General features: G+C 44.1%; 1 protein-coding gene across 13 annotated transcripts in view; it reads right to left on the reverse strand.

The window, feature by feature from the left end:
* The window catches only part of depdc5 (DEP domain containing 5, GATOR1 subcomplex subunit), a 238,272-nt gene that overhangs the window by 202,552 nt on the left and 23,588 nt on the right, over positions 1 to 12,132 (reverse strand). For 12 of the 13 annotated variants that reach the window (XM_061796516.1, XM_061796515.1, XM_061796514.1 and 9 more), the window contains 3 exons: positions 9,502 to 9,585; positions 9,372 to 9,421; positions 773 to 842 (listed from right to left, as the gene is read on the reverse strand). In XM_061796516.1, coding sequence (XP_061652500.1) covers positions 773 to 842; positions 9,372 to 9,421; positions 9,502 to 9,585 — 204 coding nt within the window. The remainder of the gene's footprint in view (positions 1 to 772; positions 843 to 9,371; positions 9,422 to 9,501; positions 9,586 to 12,132) is intronic. The other variant, XM_061796526.1, reaches the window with a different exon arrangement.

The following is a 12,132-nucleotide window of genomic DNA, read 5'->3' on the forward strand; positions in this document are numbered from 1 at the left end:
GCTTTGCAAGTAGTTTCAAGTTGCACTTACGGATGTAGCGCCGAACTACTGGTTTTCTGAAGTGTTCCTCAACCCATGTGGTGATATACTTGACACCATTGATGTCGGTTTTTGATGCAGTGCTGCCTGAAGGATCGGACGTCACAGGCATTGAATGTTGGTTTTCGGCCTTGCCGCTTACATGCAGTGATTTCTCCAGATTCTTTGAACCTTTTCATGATATTATGGACCGTAGATGATGAAAGTCCTAAATTCCTTGCAATTGTACATTGAGGAACATTGTCCTTAAACTGTTCGACTATTTTCTCACACACTTGTTCACAAAGAGGTGAACCTCGCCCCATCTTTGCTTGTGAATGACTGAGCAATTCAGGGAGGCTCCTTTTATATCCAATCATGGCAGCCAGCTGTTCCCAATTAGCCTGTGGGATGTTCCAAACAGGTGTTTGATGAGCATTTCTCAACTTTCTCATTTTTTTGCCACCTTTACCAGCTTTTTTGAAACGCGTTGCAGCCATAAAATTCTAAATTAATGATTATTTGCTAAAAACAAAGTTGATCAGTTTGAACATTGAATATCTTGTCTTTGTAGTGTATTCAATTAAATATAGGTTGAACATGATTTGCAAATCATTGTATTCTGTTTTTATTTATGTTTAACACAACGTCCCAACTTCTATGGAATTGGGGTTGTCTATATTAATGGAAATCCATCAATTTATTCAGTTTCTCCATTGTTCACTGTTCAGATCTAAATAAAAGACTGTCTTACCCTAGTGTCTTCACTGATGTATCCACAGGTCACTTTCTCCCCCTTCACCCACAGTTCACTTGCCTGGGATCTAGAACACCAAATACACGTATGGACAAAATTGTGAATACACTTACCTGAAAGAAAAAGCCACATCCGACAGTGACATAATGTACTACTGATAAGAGTAATGATGAAAATCAAGCATTCCTTTATTATTTTTGGTCAAACAAGAATTATTAAACAGATTACCTGAACAAAAAATGATTGTTACCATTAACTTAGTATTTTGTTGTTGTTGTTTTGGTCATTATTCTGTTGGAGGACCCATGACCTTGCATCTAAGACACCTGGAAACACATTTTGGCTCAGAATGCTTTCATAGTCTTGAGATTTAATTTTACCATCCACCTTTAGAGTCGCAACACAATCTGTGTATGATGCAACAAAAATAAGACCCCAGAACATAACCGGGCCTCCTCCATGTTTCTCAGTGGAAAGTGTTCTCTTCTATGGAGCTAAAACATGCAGTCTGGAGAAGGCTCCCTTCAAACCTGAGACTGCTGAATGAGTTAACATCTGAGGAAGAGGCCAAAATACCTGTTGACAGGTGCACAAGTCTCATTATCATTGGGTTGCAGTGATTGCGCACAAAAGTTGTGCAACAAAATATAAGTAGGATAGTTCTGAGGACCGGGGTTCAAATCCCGGCCCAGCCTGTGTGGAGTTTGTATGTTCTCCCTGTGCCTGCGTGGGTTTTCTCCAGGCACTCCGGTTTCTTCCCACATCCCAAAAACATGCATTAATTGAAGACCCTAAATTGCCCGTACATATGAATGTGAGTGCGAATGGTTGTTTCTTTCTATGTGCCCTGCGATAGGCTGGCGACGGGTTCAGGGTGAACAAGTGAATCGAAGACAGTTGGGATAAACTCCAGCACGCCCGTGACCCGAGTGAGGATAAGCGGAACGGAAGATGAATGAATTAATAATTTTTGTCCAGGCCAGTTGTTATTTTTTTTAACTATTTGGTTGGGCCACAAATACACAGATGCCTGATTTCCGTTTTTTAATTTTCATAAAATGTTTATTATTACATTGAGTTCCAAGTTATTTCAGTGACTCCACATTTACACATATACATGATCAAAAGCACCAAGACTTGGTTTGATGCCCATGTAATCACAGTGCTTGACTGGCCAGCCAACTCGCCAGATCTAAACCCCATTGAGAATCTATGGAGTATTATCAAGAGGAAAATGAGGGGCACCAGACCCAAAACCAAAGAAGAACTGACAGGAAATATGGGCTTCCATAAATCCCAGGCAATGTCTTTGGCTGATTGCCTCAATGCCTCGAGGCAGTGATTAAAAGCAAAGGGATTCCCAACCAAGTACTGAAGATTAACATATCATTTTGAAAGTACCATATTTTGATTGATTTAATGAGACCCTAATTTATTTATTTTTTCTACAAAAACAGAGAAGTAAATGGTGATTTCTTCAGAGTGTTCTAATTTTTTGAATTCCTGATTTTGTGGGTTTCATGAGCTGGAAGCCCAAATTATGTAAAAATGAACAAATACTTGAAATAGTTTAAATTGTGGGCCCTGAACCGATAATCTATTAAAGTTTAACTTTTTTGAATGGAATTATGGAAAGAAATAAACGTTTCCATGCTATTAGTATTATTACTAATACTTAGTACTTGGCAAATAAAGAGGATTCTGATTCTGATGTGCCGCCTCAGCAACTCCGTAGACCAGTTGACTAACATGCATGTGATCTGGTGCTCATTCACTGATAAGTTCCGTAGACACGCTATAGGCTGTAATTGCTTGTGCTTGAACAACTCACAATAACGCAGGTTATTTTAAAATATCAACTAACAGGTTCTTACAGGTATTTAGACACTAAAAGCATCCCACTGCACCAATCATCAATAGCACTTGTTTGCTCATTTCCCACATCCTGTCCTCTCGCATTTTGTTGTCCAAAAATAAGAACACAATATGACTTATAACATTACTTGTGGTCAAATATCTACTGTCTAACTATTGTTCTGCTGCCCAAGTGGGTGCCCTCTCTTCCAGTCACAACCTCACACCACACCCCACACATGTTCTAAGCCATGCCCCAAGGACCCTGTCGATATAACACAGATCTGAAAGATTCACTTGTCAGAAAGACATAATTCTCGTGAAAATCCCTTGTTCCCACAACATCTGAGGGTGGTGTGTTTATGTCAATAAACATAGTATATATTGTTCTAAACAATCAAATTGTCATAACTCCACGAAAGGCATCTCGAGACATGTTCAGTCTTGACCGGTCACAGTGATGTCATCGTCTATCCATATAGCAACATGCAAACAGCACACACCTGCACCTCTACAGTTCTTCCATTTGGGGCGTGTGAGTCACATTTCCAATTAGCATCTATAAAGTTGTGTGTGGCTTCTTCCCATGCAATGCTGGTTGAGCATAGAAAACAAGTGTTACTATCCACAGGGGATTCCTTTCCTTATGTTTATGGGAGGTCATCCTTTAAAAACAGAATCAGAATCATCTTTATTTGCCAAGTATGTCCAAAAACACACAAGGAATTTGTCTCCGGTAGTTGGAGTCGCTCTAGTACAACAACAGACAGTCTATTTACAGAACACTTTGGAGACAGAAAGACTGACCCAAAAAAAAAAAAAGTCACTGAGCAGTAAAGGGTTGCGAATTATCTGGTAATGCCGGTAAATTTTTTATTTTGTTTTTGACAATTGTGCAAAAAGATGCAGAGTCCTCTATAACTTAGAGCAGTTCGAATGACTAACATTGCAATAGTCCGGTGCAATGACCATTGTGCAAAGGGCGGCAAGACTTCAAGGAGTGTATGCGGTTTAAAGTGACGAGTAGTGCGATAATCTGGGACAATGTTGGTTGTGCAAATGTTGCAGATACTCCTCAGTCAGTGTGCAAATGGAGCAGATGCTACTCTGGCATGACTGGCCAGTATATGCAAATAGTGCAGCATGGCGAGACAACTACAGTGAGTGCACGAGTAATACATAATTGGCCCCACAGAAATGTGACAACTAACTCAAGTCAAAAAATTACCAGCATGTTGTAATGGAATTGTAGGTTAGGTGTTTAAGAAGTTGATCGCAAGACGAAAGAAGCTGTTGGAATGTCTGCTAGTTCTAGTTTGCATTGATCGGTAGCGCCTACCTGAGGGAAGGAGCTGGAAGAGCTGGTGACCGTGGTTCGGAGGGTCCGAGAGGATTTTGCACGCTCTTGTCTTAGTTCTAGCAGCCTGCAAGTCCTCAAGGGTAGGTAGGGGGGTACCGACAATCCAAAACAACAATAGTTTTCAGCCTTGTACTCTGTGTTCTTATAAACAGCAGCAAATACATCTTAAATTTTCTAGCTGACCGCCCTCAAAGAGGGGTGTCAGAGTATATGCAGTCTTTGACCTAATGCACTGAATGTCACAATTTTTAAACATTTATTCTCATGTTCATTAAGAAATTATGGATGATGCTTTTTGACAGTTCAAATGTATATCTACACAATTTACAGTACCACTGATGTAGTAAACCCATTCACTGCACACGATATTACAATATCTAAACATTTCCATGTTCATCAACTAACTAGTGTTGGTGCTTTTGTTGGTTTCAATTATTTTCAACACATTTCACTTCACAGGCAATCATTTTCAGTCCAAAACTATAAATATGTAACATAAAACAATTATCCATACATTTTCTTCCGCTTATCAGAGGTCAGGTCGCGGGGGCAGTAGTTTTAGCAGGGAAGCCCAGACTTCCCTTTCCCCAGCCACTTCATTCTGCTTTTCCGGGGGTATCCTGAGCCGGGAGACAGTCTTTCCAGCGTGTCTTGGGTCTTCCCTGGGGTCTCCGGTGGGTCGTATCCGGAACACCTCACCAGGGAGGCGTCCAGGAGGCAACCTAATCAGATGCCCGAGCCACCTCATCTGGCTCCTCTCAATGTGGAGGAGCAGCGGCTCTACTCTGAGCCCCTCGCGGGTGCTTTCATCCTCTCTAAGGGAGAGTCCGGACACCCTGCGGAGGAAACTCATTTTGTATCCGGGATCTTGTTCTTTAGGTCACGACCCACAGCTTGTGACCATAGGTGAGGGTAGGACTGTAGATTGACTGGTAAATTGAGAGCTTCACCTTTTGGCTTAGCTCCTTCCTTCACCACAACGGACCGATAAAAAGCCTGCATCACTGGAGACGCTGCACCGATCCGCCTGTCGATCTCCCGTTCCATTCTTCCCTCACTCGTGAACTAGACCCCAAGATACTTGAGCTCCTCCACTTGGGGCAGGATCTCATCCCCAACCTGGAGAGGGCACTCCACCCTTTTCCGACTGAGGACCGTGGTCTCACATTTGGAGGTGCTAATTTTCATCCTAGCCGCTTCACACTCGGCTGCGAACCGCTCTAGTGAGAGTTGAAGATCAGGGCTTGATGAACCCAACAAAACCACATCTGCAAAAAGCAGAGATGCAATACTGAGGCCACCAAACCGGACCACCTCTACGTCTCGACTGCTTTCCATGAAAGTTATGAACAGAATGAGTGACAAAGGCCAGCCTTGGCGGAGTCCAACCCTCGCTGGAAATGAGTCCCATTTACTCTGACACTGCTCCAAGGCCACAAAACACATGTAGACTGGTTGGGCGAACTCCCATGCACCCTCGAGGACCCTGCCGAGGGCGAAAAGCCGGTCCACTGTTCCACAGCCAGGACGAAAACCACACTGCTCCTCCTGAATATGAGATTCGACTTCCCGACGGACCCTCCATTTCAGCACCCCTGAATAGACCTTACCAGGGAGGCTGAGGAGTGTGATCCCCCTGTAGTTTGAACACACCCTCCGGTCCCCCTTCTTAAAAAGGGGAACACCACCCCAGTCTGCCAATCCAGAGGCACTGTTCCCGATGTCCACGCGATGTTGCAGAGGCGTGTCTACCAAGACAGCCCTACAACATCCAGAGCCTTTAGGAACTCTGGGCGAATCACATCCATCCCCAGGGCCTTGCCACGGAGGAGCTTTTTCACCACCTCGGTGACCTCAACTCCAAAGATACGAGAGCCTGCCTCAGAGACCCGAGATTCTGCTTCCTCATGGGAAGGCGTGTGGGTTGCTTCCCCTCCTGAAACGCCGGATGGTGGACCAGAATTTCCTCGAAGCCGTCCGGAAGTCTTTCTCCATGTCCTCACCGAACTCCTCCCATGCCCGAGTTTTTGCTTCAGCGACCACCAAAGCAGCATTCCGCTTGGCCAGCCGGTACCCATCAGCTGCCTCAGGAGTCCCACAGGCCAAAAAGGCCCGATAGGACTCCTTCTTCAGCTTGACCGCAGCCCTCACCGCTGGTATCCACCAACGGGTTCGGGGATTGCCGCCATGACAGGAACCGATCACTTTACGGCCACAGCTCCGGTCGGCCGCCTCAGCAATGGAGGTGCGGAACATGGTTCACTCGGACTCAATGTCCCCCGCCTCCCCCGGAACGTGAGCAGAATTCTGTCGGAGGTGGGAGTTGAAACTCTTTCTGACAGGGCATTCTGCAAGACATTCCCAGCAGACCCTCACAATACGTTTGGGCCTGCCACGTCGGACGGGCCTGCCACGTCGGACGGGCATCTTCCCCCACCATCGGCGCCAACTCACTACCAGGTGGTGATCAGTTCACAGCTCCGCCCCTCTCTTCACCCGAGTGTCCAAGACATGCGGCCACAAGTCCGTTGACACGACCACAAAGTCGATCATCGAACTGCGACCTGGGGTGCCCTGGTGCCAAGCACACGTATGGACACCCTTATGCTTGAACATGGTGTTCGTTATGGACAATCTGTGATGCGCACAGAAGTCCAAAAACAGAACATCACTCGGATTCTGAGGGGGGGGGGGGGGGGGGGGGGGCGTTCCTCCCAATCAGGGCTCACTGATACTAATACGTGAAGTATCAATAAACTTGCATTGTACGGTCTGATCAGCAAAATTAGGTTATATGATGAGGGTGGGGCGGCACAGTGGGCGACTGGTCAGCAAATCCGGCTCACAGTTCTGAGGACCAGGGTTCAAATCCCGGCCTCGTCTGTCAGGAGTTTGCATGTTCTCCCCATGCCTGTGTGGGTTTTCTCCCACATTCCAAAAGTTGTTCTGAAGCCACTCCTTCGGTATTTTAGCTGTGTGCTTAGGGTCATTGTGTTTTCTCCCACATTCACTGAGTTGTTTTGAAGCCACTCCTTCGGTATTTTAGCTGTGTGCTTAGGGTCATTGTCTTTTATTAAGGTGAACCTTCGGCCCAGTCTGAGGTTCTGAGCACTCTGGAGAAGGTTTTTCTGCAGGATATCCCTGTACTTGGCCGCATTCATCTTTTCTTCGATTGCAACCAGTCTCCCTGTCCCTGCAGCTGAAAAACAAACCCACAGCATGGGGCTGCCACCACCATGCTTCACTGTTGGGACTGTATTGGACAGGTGATGAGCAGTGTCTGATTTTCTCCACACCTGCCACTTAGAATTAAGGCCAACAATTTATATCCTGGTCTCATCAGAGCAGAGAATCTTATTTCATCTTGGAGCCCTTCAGGTGTTTTTTTTAGCTAATTCCGTGCAGGCTTTCATGTGTCTTGCACTGAGAAGAGGCTTCCGTCGAGCTACTCTGCCATAAAGCCCAGACTGGTGGAGGGTTGCAGTGATGGTTGACTTTCTAGAACTTTCGCCCATCTCCTAACTGCATCTGGAGCTCAACCACAATGATGTTTGGGTTCTTCTTTACCCCTCTCACCAAGGCTCTTCTCCCCCGGCCAGCTCTAGGAACACTTCTGTCTCTGAACTCTTCAGGCAGTTCCTTTGACCTCATGCTTCTCATTTGCTCTGACATGCACTGTGAGCTGTAAGGTCTTATATAGACAGGTGTGTGGCTTTCCAAATCCAGTCCAATATGTACAACCCCAATTCCAATGAAGTGAGTTTAACACAACGGTGTTAAACATAAATAAAAACAGAATACAATGATTTGCAAATCATGTTCAACCTATATTTAATTGAATACACTACAAAGACATGTTTAATGTTCAAACTGATAAACTTTGTTTTTAGCAAATAATCATTAACTTAGAATTGTATGGCTGCAACACGTTCCAAAAAAGCTGGGACAGGGTCATGTTTACCACTGTGTTACATCACCTTTTCTTTTAACAACATTCAATAAGTTTGGGAACTGAGGACACAAATTGTTGACGCTTTGTAGGTGGAATTCTTTCACATTCTTGCTTGATGTGCTACTTCAGCTATTCAACCATCCGGGGTCTCCGTTGTCGTATTTTACGCTTCATAATGCGCCACACATTTTCATTGGGAGACAGGTCTGAACTGCAGGCAGGCCAGTCTAGTACCCGCACTCTTTTATTACGAAGCCACGCTGTTGTAACACATGCAGAATGTGGTTTGGCATTGTCTTGCTGAAAGACGTTGCTTGGATGGCAGGATATGTACCTGTATATACCTTTCAGCATTAATGCTGCCTTCACAGATGTGCAAGTTACCCATTCCATTGACACTAACACAGCCCCATACCGTCACAGATGCTGGCTTTTGAACTTTGCACCCATAACAGTCCGGATGGTTCTTTTCCTCTTTGGCCCAGGTCACAACGTCCACAATTTCCAAAAACTCGTCGGACCACAGAACACTTTTCCACTTTGCATCAGTCCATCTTAGATGAGCTTGTGTTATTAATGTTGCTATATTTTGCACTTTTTCTTAACTGGAAACTTGATTGGCAGTATATTGCCTGTTTAGGCATTAATGACTCTATATACCTCTGTGCCAAATTTGTAAAAGTGCAATTTTTGGGAACAGACCCTGAGTCTGTTTTATTTTTTGTCTTATTTAATATATTTTATTTATTATTCTATATTACAATGTCAATGTTCATTATTATTAGAATTAAAACCTGATTCTGATTCTGAAAAGTATGTATTTGAATTATTATACTGCAATATCATAGTGGGATAAAGAACAGCGATACAATCATTTGTCGTGATAGTTTTTCGGAAAACGTCCTAAAAAATTTGCTATCATGACAGGCTTAAACACATACTGAGAGAACCGTGATATAGCGGAGGATTACTGTATCTGTATTCCGCGATGATAAATTGCAGGGACTCATTGTTCCCCGGTTGGGGGTCAGTGTTTCCATGTCGTGCATAGTCTCAAGTATAAAATGATCCATTGATTTGCTATCACAAGACCAGGCCAGTCCTGGTCTGAGAACTGGACTAGACCTGGTGGAGAGTCCTGGGGTGATCTAGTGTCTCCAAGAAATGGACTTGTCTCCAGATCCCAAATGGATTATTGAAAAAAACAACAACAACAAAATCTGGGATAATAGTAGTGTTGCCCTTTTTTTAAAGGTTAAAGACTGCAAATTAAATCTAAATTCAGACTTTTTTCTCTGGAGTCTTATTTTGAATAGAAACAAAAACAGACTGATATGAAACAAAAACAGACTGATATGAATTACGAGTATCATGATTCACTTTTCAGCCATATCGCCCAGCCCTAGTCCACTGTACATAGTATAACATACCTGACTCCAGCATACTCCACTTTCTGTGACATGTATGCACATGTGCTCACCTTCAATAGGGAAAACAAAATAAAATGTACCAATGACTTAAAACAGATTAAATCCTGATATATATTTTTACAAACCCTACCAAACTCTTTTTTAGTCTCCACATGTCACCCCTGCCGATGTACTGGTCCTTAAATGTCAGTTCCATCAAGTCCAGAGTGACGTCCTTTAACAGGGGGAAGAAAAAAAAATTGTTGGGACAGATAGTATGCAGTGGCTTGCAAAGTACTAATACCCCTTTAATTTTACACATTTTGTCACATTACACCCACAAACATGATTGTATTCTATTGGAATTTCATGTGAGACACCAATACGAAGTAGCTTTTTTGATTGTACTATTAACTTGTAAAGGTGGGAGAAAATAAGTGGTTTTCTGTATTACTTTACAAACTCCACACAGGCGGGGCCGGGGATTGAACCCGGGTCCTCAGAACTGTGAGGGTGACGCTCTAACCAGTCGTCCACCGTGCCGCCTTATTTATTTATTTTTAAATGTAATTTTAAATTTGAAGATTAAGGTAAATCTTAAACACGCTCACTTTTTTTCTCACTCAAAATTTGCATCATAACCACCAATGTGAAAAAAGAAAAATAAATCATTGTATAAATGTATGTGGTACCTCAGGTTCGTGCTGAGCAATATGGCGATCAGTATATCGCAGAGACGGTAGAAAAATGTCTATTTCCCCTTTTCTCTTCGATCGTTTCTATCAACATTTATCCATTTTTCAAGCAAATATTGTGGTGTCCGCCCCTCTCTTCACCAGTGTCCAATACATGCAGGTGCAAGACCGATGACCTGAGAACAGTCGATCATCGAACTGCGACCAAGGGTGTCCTGGTGCCAAGTGCACGTGGACAGCCTTATGCTTGAACATGGTGTTGATTTTTAAAGAATTTATTAGCAAATTATGTCAGAAAATAAGTATTTGGTCACCTACAAACAAACTAAATTTCTGGCTCTCACAGACCTGTAACTTCTTTAAGAGGCTCTGTCCTCCACTCGTTACCTGTATTAATGGAACCTGTTTGAAGTCATTATCAGTATAACAGACACCTGTCCAGAACCTTAAACAGTCACACTCCAAACTCCACTGTGGCCAAGACCAAAGAGCTGTCAAAGGACACCAGAAACAAAATTGTAGACCTGCACCAAGCTGGGAAGACTGAATCTGCAATAGGTAGCAAGCAGCTTGGAGGGAAGAGATCAACTGTGGGAGCAATTATTAGAACATGGAAGACCATTGACAATCTCACTCGATCTGGGGCTTAATGGAAGGTCTCAAGGACAAAATGATCACAAGAACGGTGAGCAAAAATCCCAGAACCACACGGGGGGGCCCAGTGAATGACCTGCAGAGAGCTGGGACCAAAGTTACAAAGACTATCATCAGTAACACACTACGCCACCAGGGACTCAAATCCTGCAGTGCCAGACATGTCCAGGCCAGTCTGAAGTTTGCTAGAGACCATTTGGATCAGTGGTCCCCAACCACCAGTCCACGGACCGGTACCAGGCCGTGAGGCAGTTGTTACTGGGCCGCAGAGAAAGAATGTGCAATTTATATAATTTCTGTTGTATTGTAATTCGCGTGTCATTGTGTTTTATTTTGAAAATTATTCTACGCCGCAACAGCTGTGCGTCTCAATTGACACAATAAACTGCACAGAACGCTTTAGTTTCCGGTCCCAGCCGGCTCGAACGGGTCCGTTTCCGGTCCGAGCGGGCTGGCTAATGGCGGCAGAGCTCAAAGAACAAAATCATTTCATGAACTAATTCAGTTCATTACTAATCCTGAAAAGATTTGTTATTTTGAACGGAACGTTCGCGAACGAAACACTATCAGGAGTCCTACTTAAAATACGGGTTTATCACAACAGTTAACTCTCACGCACCAAGTCCGCTGTGATACAGATACAATCGTAGGTTGCTACTCGACACAGGCAGAACTACGTTTACGGAGTTAAAAGCCTACTCTCATTGAGGAGCTACGGAACTGCAGTCTGATCTGGCTGCCTGTAACAACTCCGACCCCCACTGCTGCATCAGGCCCACAGTGGCACGCCACGAACGACGAAGGATGAAGCAGAAGCGAGGAAAGTGCGTGTTTGTTTTTTATATTATACATATGCACGCCACAGCCGGTCCGTGAGAAAAATCCCTAGTCTAAACCGGTCCGCGGTGCAAAGAAGGTTGGAGAACACTGATTTGGATGATCCAGAAAAGGATTGGGAGAGTGTCATATGGTCAGATGAAACCAAAATAGAACTTTTTGGTAAAAACTCAACCTGTCGTGTTTGGAGGAGAAAGAATGCAGAGTTGCATCCAAAGAACACCATGCCGACTGTGAAGCATTGGGGTGGAAACATCATGCTTTGGGGCTGTTTTTCTGCAAAGGGACCAGGACGACTGATCTGTGTAAAGGAAAGAATGAATGGGGACCATGTATCGTGAGATTTTGAGTGAAAACCTCCTTCCATCAGCAAGGGCATTGAAGATGAAACGTGGCTGGGTCTTTCAGCATGACAATGATCCCAAACACACCACCCGGGCGACGAAGGAGTGGCTTCGTAATAAGCCTTTCAAGGACCTGGAGTGGCCAAGCCAGTATCCAGATCTCAACCCCAAAGAAAATATTTGGAGGGAGTCGAAAGTCTGTGTTGCCCATCGCCAGCCCCAAAATATCACAGCTCTAGAGATCTGTATGGA

Source organism: Phyllopteryx taeniolatus, chromosome 14 (assembly GCF_024500385.1).
Source record: "Phyllopteryx taeniolatus isolate TA_2022b chromosome 14, UOR_Ptae_1.2, whole genome shotgun sequence".
NCBI lineage: Eukaryota > Metazoa > Chordata > Actinopteri > Syngnathiformes > Syngnathidae > Phyllopteryx > Phyllopteryx taeniolatus.